This window comes from Rhinichthys klamathensis, unplaced genomic scaffold, assembly GCF_029890125.1.
Source record: "Rhinichthys klamathensis goyatoka isolate OS25496 unplaced genomic scaffold, OSU_Roscu_1.1 h1tg000004l_1, whole genome shotgun sequence".
NCBI classification, from domain to species: Eukaryota; Metazoa; Chordata; class Actinopteri; order Cypriniformes; family Leuciscidae; genus Rhinichthys; species Rhinichthys klamathensis.
In genome coordinates this window covers 2,912,130-2,930,428 of record NW_026606557.1, presented here as the reverse complement: position 1 = coordinate 2,930,428, position 18,299 = coordinate 2,912,130, and the positions used below count along the sequence as shown (strand labels likewise).

Here is an 18,299-nt window from a genome sequence, read left to right as displayed (position 1 = left end):
GACGTGGCCCGGATCTGGGCCGACACTATGTTGATGTCTGGGTGGCTAAACACGACTTCCCAACTCGTACATACGAACTTCCCAGGAGGACTTGAACGCACCAATAGCCATGGATGTCCTGCAGGATGCTCTTGGCACAAGGCTGGGCGAGGGAAGGCCCGGAGATTTGCTGAGATGCACTGGAAGGGATTTGCAGAGGATAGTTTTCGCATGCCCAATTAGAGTCCATGGCAGCGTCCCGAATGCTCAGAATAGCTCATCGAACACTCAGCCAAGCTCAGTCGTCCAAATCCCATTAAACGCCCCCCAACGGGCACGATTTCATCAGAGCAACTGGTAATGCTCGTGTAATAATGTTCTCCTAACCACAATGGTGATCAAATCGTTGACGTATTAGAAGTTTAGATCGGGGTTCCTCAAATCTGGTCCCTGCAGAGTTTAGTTCAAACCCTAATCAAACACACAGAGAGCTATTCAAAGTCTTCAGAGTAACTAGACAATTGCATAAAGGTGATTTCGATCATGGTTTGAGCTAAACTCTGCAGGACAGAGGCTCTCTGGGACCGAGTTTAGACACCACAGCTATAGAGAATTTAGAATTTACACCGTTTCTACACCGGACAAAAACAATGCGACAAAAGCAAGTAGAACCCATTTTAATCATCGCCGTTGTGACGCGACGAATCACGATAAATTCCAGACGATGGTGTTTCGTTCTATTTCTGACGTATAGGCTACTTCAAGCGCTCGCGCTACTTCTCACACGAGGAACGAGCTCGCGCTACTTCTCTGCCTACGTCAGAAATGGAACGACGGTGTAAACACGGCGTTAGCCTTAAGTTCTAATGTAAAACGAAATTCAGTTATTACAGTTCAGCTTTCGACGGTGTAGAACAAGCAGAAGGGTTTCTGACCTGTGAAAGAGAGCCATCATCAGCCAGGATGAGCACTGCTGCTCTCTGCTGTTTGAACGCTGTATGCAACTGTCAGGGGCGAATTAACACACTTCATACTGTACAGTGTAGACCTACATACACTAAAAAGAACAGGCAAAGCTGTAATAATTTTAATGGGGGAAAGATGTAGCCATAAATAAAAGAAAGATCACTTTTTTTATCAGTTTTTCTACCTCAGAATTTCACATTCAAATCAATGGTGTTACTTGCAATTTCTTTGAAAGTAATTGTGAAATTTGCTTGCAATTTCTGAGTGAAAATTGTCTACACTAAATTAGTTTCCTCAGTGTATAAACTATATATTATAGTAAATTCAAGTTTGCCATATGTCAAATGGAGAAAAAGTAAGTCAAGGTAACATAACGGACTAGTATATCCTGGAGTTACCCAAAACTAAAATATTACATTTTCTTTTTGGTCTGTTTGGGTACAGAAGAAAACCAGGACAAATTCAGACAACGTGTTTAATGTGGCAAAATCCAACACAAGCAACATATGCACACACAAACAACAACATGCAAAATTATCACTAAACGAACCACTTTACACGAAATACAAGCAAAATCAACCGCAGCAGAGTCCATACCCTGAACACAAACAGAAATGTCCCTCTGAAAAGCGTCCCGCAAGCTTCCCTTCATATACTCTTTCCAAACCCCATGAGCGAGTGTCCATAGGAATATGTCAATGCACTATCAGCAGCGTGTATTATTAGCATGCAAGTATATGATGGACTTTTTTTTCAAACGCACCTTTTAAGCATCTTCACTTTTGAGGATAAATATAGTACGGCGTGTCTGGTGGGCGCATGTCGAGCCGCCCCCCTCAGCCAGCGGGTGTCTATTACATTATGATTCCTATTTGGAGTGGCTGAAGGTATATAAGGGGGAGATCAGGGGCCCGGAGACCACTGCAGTTCACAGCTCGAGTCTTCTGAAACTACCTTCAGCACCAAAAGACAAAAGAGGTGAGTTTGCAGTTTATCTACGGAGAAAAAAAAAAAAGGACTGGTTCTTCCAGATTTGTTTTCGGAGCAGAAACGGAAAAGTTTGCATCCTAAATTTTCTCATCATCTCAATCGGCTGTGGGATTGTTTGCAATGCTGGCTTATTTTAAGAGGACCTCAAGGACCCTTTGGGATTTAACATCCTCGTAACTCAAAGCCACGTTTCCCTTTTCGCTGGATTTGCATGGGTTGAAAATGAAATCATGGCTTGAAATGTTATACATGTTCAGATATGAAGTTATATTATATTGAGTAATCTGTCAAATGTGAGGCAAACTGACTGGACTAAACACACCCGAGCTTTCGGGCAGCTGTGTGACGACACGCGTTTCATGTTTTAATGTTGTTTTATGTATCATTCAGCTAAAGATGGCATTCGGCCTGAAGGAAGCTGACATCGCTGCAGCACTGGAGGCATGCAAGGGTGAGACAGCGTGAGCCGCCAGATCTTCGACACATTAAACGCGGGTATTTATTGACCTCTTTCCCATATTTCTCACACAGCTGCTGACTCCTTCAACCACAAGGCTTTCTTCGCCAAGGTCGGCATGTCAGCCAAGTCCGCCGATGATGTCAAGAAGGCTTTTGAAATCATCGACCAGGACAAGAGTGGCTTCATTGAGGAGGAGGAACTCAAGTAAGAGCAGCTTTGAGCTCATAAAGAAATACTTGCATCTTGAATGTACTGATAAACTGAACCGTGTGCTGGCAGACTGTTCCTGCAGAACTTCAAGGCTGGTGCCAGGGCACTGACTGACGGAGAGACCAAGATTTTCCTAAAGGCTGGAGACGCTGACGGTGACGGCAAGATCGGGATTGATGGTCAGTCACCTTTAAGATTAAGCCGGCTTCACACTTTCCACACGGTCTTGGAACCTCTAGTACAATCCCAATGTGCTTCAAAGTGCTCTAAGAATATCAAAATGCATTATATTTGATTGAAAACCACGACTGAACGTTTAACGTGCTTGTTTGTTTCTTTCCGACAGAGTTCGCTGCCTTGGTTAAGGCATAAAATTGCCTCTGACCAACAACACCTTTAGCTCTGAAGGAACAACTTTGCCCAAGACCTCCCATTTTCATCCTACTATAAATAATTTTTATACTCATGATGCTTATGAGAAGTTTCCTCCCATGCAGCACACTGTCAAAACGATGACCGTTGAATGTAGCGGTTGTGTCTCCTGTCTTAAATATGAATTTTGCTTACTGTAAAATCTGATGCACTTTTACGGGAACGGACGACAAGAAAAGAATAAATATTCTTTTACAATATAGCCTAGACTTCTTTTCATTTCTTGTTGCAAATCTGCTTTTCACTCTAGATAGCTGTATGGAGAGAGTTTATATTAATCACATTTCCATGAAATAAAATGAAAAATACACATATTTGCTAGGTTTATCTATGGGATCACTGCCATACACTATGATTTTATATATTATTATTATTATCAATGGCTTATTTATTATATTTCCGGTTTGTTTGGTTGATCACATGCATTTTTTATTGTAGACTCATACTTAAGAAACTATTACAAAGGTGAAAATTACTCACTAACAAGCCAATGTTTACCTGTTCAAATAAATCAACAATAAATCAACACAATTGTATGATCAATAAGTTATGACAACATATGTATTAGATTGCTTTAACTCATCAAAATAAGTTAAGCACCATTTTTAGAAGTTATACAAGATTCAACTGTAAGTTGAAATGACTTACAAGAATTTAAGGCAGCATTTTCTTTACAGTGATGTTTTGGGTTAAATGGTCCACTAGATGGCATTACTTTACAATGTGTTAATGAGTAGGAAAAGCATCTCAAACTCCTTTGAAAGTGCACACACCGGACACAATGAATTGCTTATTGTAAACATTATATTGCACACATGTTTACTTACTTTTTAAAAATGTATAAGTAGCTAATTATTCTTTTTTTTTTTTTTTTTTATACACTGACTGTCAGAAAAAAAATTGCGGGTTGATACCCAGGGGTTAAAGGTTTGACATTGCATGAATTAAATATGACTGAAATGCTTGTATTGAAATATTTTAAAGTCCCACCTGTAGTCAATCATTTTAATACAATTCCCCTTTGATCACTAAAATTACATATTGAAACGTTTTTTCCTTGAAAAAAAAACGTCTTAATCCCTTAAAATAGCTGGAATGTAACTCTACACCCTTGCCTCATTTAGTATACACGGTTCTATGAATATGCAAATGAGCCCCGCCTCCACTCACTCACACCAGCTCAGAGATCCACTGGTTGACGATCACACGTCGGCCTGATTGGTTACAAGGTAGTTTGTGACGTCAGAAACACCAGCGATTTCAAACCGTGTTTTTAAGACTGTCTTTGGTTCACTGCAGTTTTAAGGAGAAAATACTCAGCAATGCTGTCGACTTATGACTTTGCACATGGTGTGTCTTAAAGCATATCAAAAACACCAAATAGACACATAAACAACATTAAAAACTTGATTTTAACCACAGGGATAAAACTGTTCTAGATGTTAAGCTTTGCAAAGCAGGGCCACTGGTGCACTTGAGCTGCGTTTATGATCACTATTGGTTTTCAATTTGCAGTGACTCTAAAATATGTATTTTAGATGTGGGAATGGCATATTTTGAGTTTTTATAGTTGGGCTACTTTTGATTGGCCATTGGGCTAGTTTTGTTACGCAGACCTGGCAATCCTGATGTACAATATTTATGTAAAAAGCTAGTGGTTTCGTCTTAATAGTAGTGCATATATTCCTTCTCTAAGTTACAGTTCCAAAAAAAGCATAATGTTGATTTAGACAGTTTAAATAATTATCGCCCCATATCAAACTTTCCATTTCTGGCATAAAAAAATGTATAACGCATTGTGGCTTTGCAGCTACACAATCACCTTACTTTTGATTTACATTTTATACGTTTGGCAGACTCTTTTATCAAGCGACTTACATTGCATTTCAAGGTACACATTTACATTCTTATCAGTTCTTGCTTTCCCAGGGAATCGAACCCATGACCTTGGCGTTGCAAGCGCCAACGATCTGCTGTTTGAGCTACAGGAAAGCTACAATGATCTTAATGATCTGTTCGAGCACCTTCAGTCTGGTTTTTGACAACTTTATAGTACAGAGACAGCTCTGGTCACAGCTCAGCTATTAACCAATGATCTGTTAATAGCTTCAGATTCTGGTTCGTTCTCCATCCTTATCCTTCTTGATCTTTTAATACTGTCAACCACTCAACAGACTTGAAACTGTCTTGGGTGTTTCTGAGACTGTTTTAACCTGGGTTAGATCATATCTCTCTGATCGCCGGCAGTTTGTTTGAATGGTTTCAGGTCTGAGATTGGCTCTGTCCCTACTGGTGTCCAACAGGGTTTGATTTTAGGCCCCTTACTTTTTTCTGAATTTATATATAGTATTTCCTCTCGGATTGTTCTTAAGATCACTCAGGGTTAATTATCCCTTCCATGCAGATGATACTCAGATTTGCCAGGTCAAAATGTGGATGTTTCTTTTCTCTCACATTGCATTTATGAGATAAAAACATGGATGACCCAAAACTTTTTGTGTCTTAATAGTGAAAATGCTTATTGGCTCTCATCAGGAGGTTTGTCTTTTGACCCACACTTGCAATATACTGTTAAGAATAACTTTTTCGCCCTATGTCATCTTTTCCTGTGACTGAAAGGCTTATCAATATTTTATTTTGTTCCGGCATTGACTACTGTGATGCACTTCTTGTTGGCGTTCCTAAAACCACACTTAACAAATTGCAATGTGTGCAAAATTAGTATTAGTATAGGCATATTTTTTTTTTATTAGCTTTTTCTTTATGGTCTTAATTATTTTGTATTCCTGTCTGTTCTTAAGCTTTGTATTGTTATGTCTGTTTTATTGTGTAAAGTGCCTTGGGAACCCGCTTTAAAAGCGTTATATAAAATAAATTTTATATTATTTTTATTATTATTAAGTTACTATATGCACCTTTTAGAGTTAGATACGGTACAAAATATGTCCCTTAAATGCTGCTGTTGTACCACTAAATAAAGGTACACAATTTTGCTTTTTTTTTGCTTTTGAGAGAGAGAGTAGAGGCTAAAAGTGGCACGATATGCTAGTTAGCCGCTAGTTAGCCTCTAGTCAGAGTCAGAGGGTAACTAGCATATCGTACCACTTAAAGACGTACTTAATCCCAGCGGAGTGTTGCCAAAACAGACACCTTAGTAGAGGCCAGTAAGCGTAGTGTAGCTTAATGCCTGCAGAGAATATAAGCAAACGTAAATTAATAAATAAAAGGATTGCTTAGTAACCGTATAGGATATGAGGTATCATCATGGCCCATGACATCAGTGTTTCTGGGTAAGCGGCACCTCTGTATCCGGTGTCCTTGTCAGCTCCAGGGTCTTGGGTTTCTCCGTGCGGCATCACGCCGGGTTATCCCATCCCACGCATGGACTGTCCCAAAGCTTGTCACAGCAAACACCTCCACCTAATGCATTTAAATGGGCCATGTGCGCCCTGCAACTCAATAGGCAGGCAAGCATGAAGTAACGCAGTCTCTTGTGATGATGCGCTCAAACATGACGGTCAATGTAAATGCTTATAGATGCTGACACTAGCAGATGTGCTGACTGCAAATGGACTTATTTGCTATAGTAGTAATAATAATTTTAATAATAATAGATGCATTAAAATTGTTCAATAAAAACAAATTTAAACTTGCCATATATAATTCATACTTTTATTTGGCAAGGATGTGTGCCCAACCCTGCTCCTGCCGATCGACTGTCCTGTACAGTTCATCTCCAACCCTAATCAAACACACCTGAAGCAACCAATTAAGATCTTCAGGCTCACTTGAAAATTAAAGGCAGGTGTGTTTAATAAGGGTGTTGGAGATAAACAGTGCAGGACAGTCGATCGGCAGGAGCAGGGTTGGGCACCCCTGCATTGATCAAAAATGACAGCATTTACCTGTTCAAACAAACATAAATACCATTCAAAACTTTCAGTCAGATTTTTTAATGTTTTTTAAAGTATCTTATGCTTAACAAGGCTGTATTTATTTGATCAAAAAGAGAGTCAAATAATATTATTTTGTGAAATATTGTTACAATATATGTTTTCTATTTGAATACATTTTATAATGTAATTTTTAGTCTAGTAAAGCAGCATTACTCTAGTCTTCAGTGTCACATGATCCTGCAGAAACCATTATAATATGATGATTTGATGTTCAAGAAACATTTCTTATTATTCTTATACATTTTTAACAGTTTATGCAGCTTAATGTCTCTGTGGAAACCATGATCTTTTTTTGTCAGGATTCTTTTTGATGAACAGAAAGTGCAAAATAACATCATTTATTTGAAACAGACATATTTCGTAACATTATAAATGTCTTTACTGTCACCTTTGATCTATTAAATAAATGCATCCTTGCTGAATAAAAGTATTACTTTCTTTAAAAAAAAAAAAAATCTTTCTGACCCCAAAATTTCTACTTAAAGCTATAATGCACATGATTCAACTGCACAATCTGTCATTGAAACAAATTAAACCAATACATTTTATGTTCATGACCATTAAATCATGAGATAACTAGGAAAGTCAATACCAATAATGGCCACTGTATCTGTTACACGCGTATGAAGGATGCGCTGTCTGTAACTCCATCGCTCCGATGGAAACAGTACCTCGATTTAATTGAAACATGCGGGTTTGGTGACAAAAAGTTAAGCGAGCAGTGTCTTTCCTTTTTCTTTTCCTGCACTTGAGGACATATTGCACCCTCTTACATAATATATGCGTCTAGCAGGTGCGTTTTAAACATTGATTACAGTGTTCTGCTGGGCGCTGGTCAAAAGGTGACCTTGAATCCCTGAATCAGCAGAGGAAAAATGACAGCTCGCTGTTTGTCTGCCTATGGAGGGTGAAATGAGAAGGATAAACTCTCTCTCTGTGTGTGTGTGTCCACAGCTATACCTATGAATTAGTTTTGCATCTGGTGAGCAGTGGATTATATGCTCCCATCTGTTCAGAAAGACAATATGGAGCAGATTATGGCAAAAAAAAAAAAAAAATCCATTGCAGATTATGGGATTTATAAATTAATAGACATCTGGAAAGTGATAAATTAAAGCTAACATCAAAGAAAGATGGCTTTCGAGCATCCCCGGAATTTGTCCCCCTCCCCACAGCAATGCAATATAAAAGTGTTTATGTAATATTATAATGAGGAATTCGGAATGACCTCATGTAAAGCAGCGGGGAACGAGGGAGCTGACCAACCTGAGAGGAGGATCGGATGTGCATGACAGGGGTGAACGAGTGTGATGCCTGTATTATGATATAGGATGGGAGGGACGTGATGAGCAGGTAGACAGCAAAGCATTTATTACTTAATTTGCCTTTTACAAGGGCGTCACACAGATGTCTAAGGGCTGGCCCACACACACACACAGTCAAACAGATATAAATAGTACAGGTTAATTAGTTAGGTAAGTAATTTGAGCTAGGGCCTGGCAGTTCGAATTTGATCCACAGACTGGTAACTCAAGAATTAGCCATTGTCACTGCATTCAGACCTATATAAATCGCACCTGGACCGACCCGCAGTCACCACTCAGCCTTACTTCTGTTGAATCACCTGCCAGGAGAACTTCACCGAGGTAAGAGTCCCAGCTTTACCACGCCGAGCTCTTTTTTTGTGGGGCGGCATATTGTTCGCTGCTTCAGCTGGAAACTTCACCTGCATGAGTGTGCAAGGTTTATATTAAAACAGCATGCATTTAGGCTACAGTTTTTATTTTATTTTTTAAAGAAAATTGCATTAATGAAGTGCATTCAAATGCATGCATTTACTCTTTTCTTTTTATTGGATTTATATGTAATAATAATTGCATTGAAAATGCATGCATATAGAGGTTTTATTTGATTGCATTAGAACATATTTAAGGGGGGAAAAAGGAGCACGTAAAATGCTTTGCTGAGGTTGTGTCATCCTGTATCTTTAGTCGATTATTTATTTATTTTGATGGAAAGCATTTAGCTCAACAACGTTTCAGGCTGACCATCTTTTTCGTTTTAATCTAGGCGAGACTTATTTGAATCTAGTCCAGGCTGATTTGTGTATTCAAAGGTTTTTGTACCACTGTAAAAAGTGTTCAGTTCACTTACTTAAAAGAAATGAGTAATGCTTAACTGAAAAAAATTAAGTTGAACTTGACAACTTAATTTTTTTGATTGAGCATTAAGTTTACTGTCTTAATCATTTTAAGGCTTTTTTTTAAGTAGCCTAAGTGAACACTTTTTACAGTGTGAAGAGATATGAAAATAAGTGAATTATTTCTTCTTCAGGACCATGTCACTGTCATCTGTTCTTTCCGCTGATGCCATCGACAGTGCGCTCAAGGACTGTCAAGGTAGGATCCGCCGTCTCTCCTGTCTCAGCATGTTTGTGTCTCATCCGCACATTAGAAATTGAACCTGTATTTGCATTCATTTCTGAAGTCTTTACTTCATTTACCTCAAGCAATGTTTTTGATCTTAGCGCGAATCCATTTCACCCCAGTCCAATTCTGCTGCGCCTTACCATAAATGCCAGTGTCAGGTTTCACGTGTGTTTTAATCGGTTATTCCGTTGTTGCTTTTCCAGCTCCAGACTCATTCACCCCCAAAAAGTTCTTCCAGCTGTGCGGTCTGACAAAGAAAAGCCCTCAGGAAGTGAAGAATGTCTTTAACATCTTGGACAACGACGCCAGTGGATTCATCGAGGAGGAGGAACTCAAGTACACGAGTTTTACACGCATTTAAAGCCACGTTGATTCTTTCAACATGAAAGAACTTTTAGGATGTTTGACTTAATAACGGCATATGTGCAGAATCAACCCTAACAACAGACTTTAGCCTTTCCTGGGCTTTCCAAGTGTTCATAAACAGAAAGGGATTACGTTGCCCGAGGACAGTCTGTTTTTATGCATTCAGCCTTTGAATTAAGCTAGACACTTTATCCTCCAGCTGCTTTTTTGCACCCTGTCTCTAGCTACCAATATTTAGAGTATTGCCTCCCGAGGCAGCGGGATTATCTGATGTGGGACATGAGCCGACTCTCTTTTTTTTTTCTTTTTCTCCAGGTTTTTCTTGCAGCGGTTCTCAGCTGGTGCTCGTGTGCTGACCGATAAGGAGACCAAGGCTTTCCTAGCAGCAGCCGACGATGACAGCGATGGCAAGATCGGAGTAGATGGTGATTATGGCTTTTATTTCCATCTTTCGCAATTAACTGAATAAATAGCAAGTCAGTTTTAATTTGATTGCTATTCTTCTGACATGATTTGAATAGCTGTCACCTCACATCTATGTAAAGTTAGTTGCAATTTTAATATCCAAATCATGCTTAGTGGGATATGTATAGGTAAGTCGTAAAACTTTAGAGGGCGCAGGCTGATCGGTCCAATCTACCACATCATTATCACATGGCACAAGCTGATTGGCTGATCCTGCAGCCAATGAGATTGCTTGCTCAACATTCAAATATCCTAGATCAGTGTTGCTGAACCCCTCCACCTCCCCAGCTCCACCTGCCTATATCAGCTACACGATCTATGTATGTCTATTTCACAGCAAATACATGAACACTGCCACATTCAATAAAATGCTTAAACTATTCAGAGAGTTATGATAACTGCTGTAAATTGTTTTATTGAAGCATCTGCAGGTTTACGTCCCACGTCAATGAAAATGTTTCTCTGATCTCTTGCAGAATTCCAGGCGATGGTTCTGTCCTGAATGATCAGTACACATCTCACCCCTCTCTTGTACTCAGATTTCATTTTAGTTCAGCAGCCTCGCCACTCCATACACAGGACTCTTTTTACTCCCGGCCCGGGACACCACCCCGGTCAATAGAGTCCACACACATGCAGATGTATACTGTACACACTCCAGAGGTTTTATTTGATTTTTGAATATGTAGAGGGGCGCACATGGGCATTGACCAAATGTAAAACTACCTGAAAACTATTTAAGTGAATAAATAAATAAATAAATAAATAAATAAACGGATCAAAATCTTTAAAATGTTGTCTGTGTTATTTTCATTACTGTTATGAAATATTGAAGAGGTGAACAATAGACCTGGAATAACACCTATCCCAATGAGACAGTGAGGTTTGATGAATGTCTTCAGAAAATAAAACTTTACAATTACAGTATGAGTGATAACATGTTGCTACTGATGGGATTCACTTTGGAAAAAAGTGTCAGTTACTGTAAATGACCTATGGTAAATGTTCGCTAGAAATAAAACATAAAGGTGCCGAAAAATAATATGTAAAACTCCTCATACACAAAGAGTCACTCACATTTCTGATCGCAAGATACAGATATGGATAGATGATGCAAGATTGCAGTGTATTAATAAAATTATATAAATCATTAATTCAATGTAATGAATATATAAATAAAATGTAGTGAAATTAAAAATAATGAGTTAATAATAGCTACAAGAATTATAATAATATTTTTACATTTATGATAAATGAACTAAAACAATGAATTTATTACTGCTGAAATAAAATGTGTTGTAAAATGATATGCCAACAAAAGTAATCCTAAAAGCTTGATAATTTAGGTGTTTACCTTAGCTAGCTGCTAGAGCACATAAAGTGAGTCATTCAGTTTGAGCACGCAATGCACAGAGACAATGTGTGAGCAAATATTATTAGGAGAACTATGGCTGCTGTCAATCATCTTAGAGTTAGCGTGCACAGTTTTGCCTGTGGCATAAATCTATAGATAGATGGACAGACAGACGGACGGATGGATGGATGGATGGATGGATGGATGGATGGATGGATGGATGGATGGATGGATGGATGGATGGATGGATGGATGGATGGATGGATGGATGGATGGATGGATGGATGGATGGATGGATGGATGGATGGATGGATGGATGGATGGATAAATGGGTGGATGGATAAATGGGTGGATGGATGGATGGATGGATGGATGGATGGATATGTGGATGGATGGATAGATAGATAGATAGATAGATAGATAGATAGATAGATAGATAGATAGATAGATAGATAGATAGATAGATAGATAGATAGATAGATAGATAGATAGATAGATAGATAGATAGATAGATAGATAGATATGTGAATGGATGGATGGATGTGGCTAGATAGATAGATAGATAGATAGATAGATAGATAGATAGATAGATAGATAGATAGATAGATAGATAGATAGATAGATAGATAGATAGATAGATAGGTAGATAGATAGATATGTGAATGGATGGATGGATGTGGCTAGATAGATAGATAGATAGATAGATAGATAGATAGATAGATAGATAGATAGATAGATAGACAGATAGACAGATAGATAGATAGATAGATAGATAGATAGATAGATAGATAGATAGATAGATAGATAGATAGATAGATAGATAGATAGATATGTGGATGGATGGATGGATGTGGACAGATAGATAGTTAGATAGATAGTTAGATAGATAGATAGATAGATAGATAGATAGATAGATAGATAGATAGATAGATAGATAGATAGATAGATAGATAGATAGATAGATAGATAGATAGATAGATAGATAGATAGATAGATAGATAGATAGATAGATAGATAGATAGATAGATAGATAGATGGCCTCTAACCCACGTTTAGTGAGTTGTTCTGGACGTTTTTCCGGTTGCTCTCAGTCAGGATGTCGGTGGAGAATTCTGGCTCCATATACACTGTAATTCAACCCCAGTGTATCAATGGATTTACTACACAAATGCATGTTTTCCAAACAGTCAGCTCACTGTAGACTTTAATAGCAGAGAATTACACAACAGGACCTAGAATTAGAGCGAGCATGTTGACCACCAGACACGCCACACCCTGACATTAGCACACAGCGCTCTGCTGCTTCAGGCCCGCGCTGGCTGGTATCGCCAGGATCTCACCAAAAACAGTAACAGCAATCATTACAATAAAATAATGTACTACACATTCGCTGTAGGTTATGTCATTTCCTGTTCTAACACTTCAAAGTTGTGTTTTTCTCTGTAAATGTGTGTGTCATGACAGAATGGTCTCCATTGATTTCAGAGTAAAATTCCAATGATAGCGTTTTACAGTAAACAAATATTGTTAAATTCTGGTTAGGCACTCTGATTAATGATCAACCAAATATGGTTGTCTCTATATTATTGAACATTGTGTTGAGAGACATTAATAACATGATTTGCATTGTGAATCTCAATATCATACATCCCATTCCACCAAAATGTGGATCTCTTCTCAATTTAGGCTCAGCTGCTCCACTACAGTTTAAAGGGACAGTTTGATGCATTTTAAACCATCAAGGCCTTTTATTTTACAACCCCTTATTATTATGATGATGATTATCAGTATATGTTTTAAAGCAGTTTTTGAAGTTGAAATATGTTGGCAATGCATATTATATCAGTTAATTAATTATGTATGGGAACTATAAAATGCACAGGCACATTTTTCGGAGAGGAATGTTGTTCCAGGATCAACAAAATATGTTGGTCTAACTCAGCAAAATCAGGAAACATAGTGTGTCCCATTTGTAATTTTAGGTTTCAGAATATTAAGAACATATTAAAAATTGCATCTATGCTTTTACAACATTAACTTACAAAAGTCTGAGATGGCTTCTCTTTTTGTTCACATTTTCCCTCAGGTAGATTGCATATTGTCAGCGGCAGCTCAGTTCCTGTCAGGTTAATGTCAGGCAGGCTCATGAATATTAATCACCATATGTGCGTTCAGCCAATGGCATTACCGATTGTGTGTTTGTCCCGCCCACCGCTGAAGCATGTGATTGAGGCTTCTGCTTGGACTTAATTTCGCAAAAAAAAAAGTCATTTCCAATGTTTCAAAATATATTCCCTGAACATTTAATGCTGCAGTTTTGATATTTTATTATTTATCTGATAATCATCTCCTAAAAAATCCCAGATTAAATCCAGAGCAGAAAACCATTGGCGTTGCCTAAATGCAATTTTTGTCGAAATAGTTAGAACATTTTCATAATCCATTGTCAAAGAAAATCCTGCCATGTTTATGAACTGAAAAAAGTGACATAAATAAATAAACAATGTCAAGTGTATATTAATGAGCTTGACAAAGACGTAAGAGCTGTGAATGAGGTGCATGCAGCACTGCTGGGATATACAGGGCTGGGACAGTCATGGATACCACTATTCAGGGATACAATAGATCTATGACCCCTAAAGGATCAGAAACCATGACTTGTAAACAGGAAGGAAATCGGAGACGCCAGGTCCAGGCTGACTCTTTGGACAGTAGAATAGGATCATGTGACAAGGGCAGTTGAGCAGGACAGTTGTGACAGTGCAATATTATTACTGTACAGTCTTAAGCTGAAGAGTAAGAACAAGAAGAAGCCAAATTAAGGCAAAGGCATGGTTTTCACAAATATCTGAATCGCAAGACTGCATGTGATGTGTTTAGCCATCATTCTTGCTTTTTAGTTATTAGTCTTACTCAGCTTTCTCACCTTACAACATCAAATTATGTTTAATAGAATTGATACACCTACAGGTGGTCAACTTTTAATCCCTTGCATTACATTCAAATTCTGGGTTTGATTTTTGTGCTGCTGCCAATTGACCCAAAGTGGATTCAGTATAATTCATTATCAGGGAAAAAAAAGAAAAAAAAAGAAGAAGAAAGAAATAAAATAAACAAAAAAAGCAGGGAAAAGCAGAACTGCCTGAAACGAGTCATCAGTAATTCGGTCTTACTTCCTGAGCAAACCTAGGTACGTTTGTAACAAATGTGTATATTGCCAGCCTATGGTCTTTATTGGCTGCTCGCAAACAATGTCTACTTTGACTCTTAAACACTGTAGTTTTAGCTGAGACTTTGGTTTGTGTTGTTGACATGTCGAGAAGACACTGTTTTCTGTGCTGTGAAAGCAAAACCAGTTTGCATTTACTTCCAAAGGATGAGGACTCAAGATCAAATGGATGCAGAAAACCCAACGTCTTTGGTACTGTTCGCATCACTGTGTACTGTGTGCTGATGATGATCTGGAGCTGAAATTCAGATATGGCGTTGGCCGCTTGGTTTCCGACACGCAGTGTAAGCAGTAGACCAATCACAACAGACTGGGTCATCTGACCAATCAGAGCAGAGTAGACCAATCACAACAGACTGGGTCATCTGACCAATCAGAGCAGAGTAGACCAATCACAACAGACTGGGCCATCTGACCAATCAGAGTAGAGTAGACCAATCACAACAGACTGGGTCATCTGACCAATCAGAGCAGAGTAGACCAATCACAACAGACTGGGTCATCTGACCAATCAGAGAAGAGTAGACCAATCACAACAGACTGGGTCATCTGACCAATCAGAGTAGAGTAGACCAATCACAACAGACTGGGTCATCTAACCAATCAGAGCAGAGTAGACCAATCACAACAGACTGGGTCATCTGACCAATCAGAGCAGAGTAGACCAATCACAACAGACTGGGTCATCTGACTAATCAGAGCAGAGTAGACCAATCACAACAGACTAGGTCATCTGACTAATCAGAGCACAGTAGACCAATCACAACAGACTGGGTCATCTGACCAATCAGAGCAGAGTAGACCAATCACAACAGACTGGGTCATCTGACTAATCAGAGCAGAGTAGACCAATCACAACAGACTGGGTCATCTGACTAATCAGAGCAGAGTAGACCAATCACAACTGACTGGATCATCTGACCAATCAGAGGAGAGTAGACCAATCACAACAGACTAGGTCATCTGACCAATCAGAGCAGAGTAGACCAATCACAACAGACTAGGTCATCTGACCAATCAGAGCAGAGTAGACCAATCACAACAGACTGGGTCATCTGACTAATCAGAGTAGAGTAGACCAATCACAACAGACTGGATCATCTGACCAATCAGAGGAGAGTAGACCAATCACAACAGACTAGGTCATCTGACCAATCAGAGCAGAGTAGACCAATCACAACAGACTAGGTCATCTGACCAATCAGAGCAGAGTAGACCAATCACAACAGACTGGGTCATCTGACCAATCAGAGTAGACCAATCACAACAGACTGGGCCATCTGACCAATCAGAGCAGAGTAGACCAATCACAAAGACTGGGTCACCTGACCAATCAGAGTAGAGTAGACCAATCACAACAGACTGGGTCATCTGACCAATCAGAGCAGAGTAGACCAATCACAACAGACTGGGTCATCTGACTAATCAGAGCAGAGTAGACCAATCACAACAGACTGGGTCATCTGACTAATCAGAGCAGAGTAGACCAATCACAACTGACTGGGTCATCTGACTAATCAGAGTAGAGTAGACCAATCACAACAGACTGGATCATCTGACCAATCAGAGGAGAGTAGACCAATCACAACAGACTAGGTCATCTGACCAATCAGAGCAGAGTAGACCAATCACAACAGACTAGGTCATCTGACCAATCAGAGCAGAGTAGACCAATCACAACAGACTGGGTCATCTGACCAATCAGAGTAGACCAATCACAAAGACTGGGTCACCTGACCAATCAGAGTAGAGTAGACCAATCACAACAGACTGGGCCATCTGACCAATCAGAGCAGAGTAGACCAATGGGCTGCGTTCAGCCCCGACAAAACGTTGCACAACGTTTTTTAAACAGAAACGGTGATGCGTTGAACACACTGTTCTGATGACGCAAGAGTTGCAACTATGGCAGCTGAGAAGGCCAATCTTTGTGTTCTTTGTGAAGAATTTTCGGAGCCTGATGAAGTCGATATAAATATGTGTTTAATACTACAAAATATGCCCGATGTTACAGTTACTGCACTTGCCGCCCAGAACACAAGAGAACATCCCAATCGAGTGAAGGGATTTCTGGAAACTGAAATGGAAGCACATCTTACCTAATTCAGACTAAAACACATCTATTTAGCCTCACATAGGCTACTGACTTTATTTGTAGTTCATACTGTTTTAATACCCTGTATTTTCTTTCTCATTTTTAGGAAAAGCACTTAATTACCATTGTTTATTTCTATACCAAATGTCATACACTTGCAATGAAGCTAAAAATATAAACAACTACATCATTATGTTGATATCCTATATTTTTACTATAAAACTTACGACAAACATGTCTTCTAATACCCTCAGTTGTTGCGTATACCGAGCTACATCGAACACATTTGTGACTCCTTGAACGCATTGTGCGAGTTTACTTTATTACGGCGTGCTTTATATACATGTTGCTGCTGATTGGACTGCAGTTCTGACACGCCCACCAAACAAGAGAAAACGTATCTCAAACCCTGTTGCACACCGTTTTGGGCCCTGTCCCAAATGGCACACTCCGGACTTGTGGACTTCCTCAGAGTCCACACTTCGATGACGTCATGTAGTGCAGACCTATAGGGCCCTTAGCGCGAGTCCGCGAGGGCGCATTGAGAGGTATTTTTGGGACAGACTCGATCACCACGCCGGAAACAGGAAGACGGTCTGATTGTTGTTATGGACAGGAGCTACAGGTTCGGGGAAATATGCTGCCTATTGTTGTTGTGTTTACATATGACTCAGTAAAGCCCTGACAGTCTGTTCTATTTATTTAATGAATCATAATTCGATCGTATTATTCAGCTCGCTATTATTCGCCTATGTTTGAGACATCAACCACTGGTCGATGATCATAATGTTTGTATAAACTTGTCATAAAAACCGTAATCATAATTACGCTTAAATATTTTCTTCTCAGCCATGTTAATAATTGTCCGTGACCGAAATCTCCTCCCATCTGTTGTCTGATTGGCCTTTCGCAAGGATTCCTGGGTAGTTAAAGTGCGTGGAGTCTGCATCTACGCGGGCTTCGCGGAAGACCGCTTCAAGGGTACAAAGGGGGCGCTGCTGAGCACACTTCAGAGCGTTAACATGCTAAATGGGACGGCCTACGGACTCGGCGAGCACGCGCAATTTAAGTCCACGAGACCGAAAGTCCGCATGAAGTACGCCATTTGGGACAGGGCCTTGAACTTGAACGTGCCCCAGGTCATCTGACCAATCAGAGCAGAGTAGACCAATCACAACAAACTGGTGAGAAAAAAAGGTGATGGTGCAATGTATATTATGAGAAAATTATAGTGTTTTTTTGTGTGTGTTTTTTTATGTAAACCTATTGTATGAGAAAATGCAACCCTTAAATTAGCATAGTAGGGGCACTTTAAGATTTGTCTTCAGATATTATCTTTTGGCATCCCAAGCACATTTATCCAAACGC

General features: G+C 39.3%; 2 protein-coding genes across 2 annotated transcripts; both read left to right on the top strand.

The window, feature by feature from the left end:
* The first annotated feature begins 1,816 nt into the window (after nucleotides 1-1,816).
* On the top strand, nucleotides 1,817-3,239 carry pvalb4 (parvalbumin 4). The gene is made up of 5 exons (XM_056251432.1): nucleotides 1,817-1,923; nucleotides 2,326-2,386; nucleotides 2,467-2,599; nucleotides 2,675-2,784; nucleotides 2,952-3,239. Exons 2-5 carry the CDS (start codon nucleotides 2,332-2,334, stop codon nucleotides 2,975-2,977), a joined length of 324 nt encoding a protein of 107 aa, XP_056107407.1. The 5' UTR covers nucleotides 1,817-1,923; nucleotides 2,326-2,331; the 3' UTR covers nucleotides 2,978-3,239.
* A 5,244-nt stretch (nucleotides 3,240-8,483) lies between these two features.
* On the top strand, nucleotides 8,484-11,023 carry pvalb8 (parvalbumin 8). The gene is made up of 5 exons (XM_056253444.1): nucleotides 8,484-8,639; nucleotides 9,328-9,392; nucleotides 9,626-9,758; nucleotides 10,104-10,213; nucleotides 10,730-11,023. Exons 2-5 carry the CDS (start codon nucleotides 9,332-9,334, stop codon nucleotides 10,753-10,755), a joined length of 330 nt encoding a protein of 109 aa, XP_056109419.1. The 5' UTR covers nucleotides 8,484-8,639; nucleotides 9,328-9,331; the 3' UTR covers nucleotides 10,756-11,023.
* Nucleotides 11,024-18,299: the final 7,276 nt, after the last annotated feature.

What these genes read in the sequence shown, in the direction of transcription:
- pvalb4 (XM_056251432.1), top strand. Translation starts at nt 2,332, where the DNA reads ATGGCATTCGGCCTGAAGGAAGCTGACATCGCTGCAGCACTGGAGGCA. An exon ending in AGCACTGGAGGCATGCAAGG is followed by an intron (nt 2,387 to 2,466) that starts GTGAGACAGCGT and finishes TTTCTCACACAG; the next exon opens with CTGCTGACTCCTTCAACCAC. An exon ending in ATTGAGGAGGAGGAACTCAA is followed by an intron (nt 2,600 to 2,674) that starts GTAAGAGCAGCT and finishes GTGTGCTGGCAG; the next exon opens with ACTGTTCCTGCAGAACTTCA.
- pvalb8 (XM_056253444.1), top strand. Translation starts at nt 9,332, where the DNA reads ATGTCACTGTCATCTGTTCTTTCCGCTGATGCCATCGACAGTGCGCTC. An exon ending in TGCGCTCAAGGACTGTCAAG is followed by an intron (nt 9,393 to 9,625) that starts GTAGGATCCGCC and finishes TTGCTTTTCCAG; the next exon opens with CTCCAGACTCATTCACCCCC. An exon ending in ATCGAGGAGGAGGAACTCAA is followed by an intron (nt 9,759 to 10,103) that starts GTACACGAGTTT and finishes CTTTTTCTCCAG; the next exon opens with GTTTTTCTTGCAGCGGTTCT.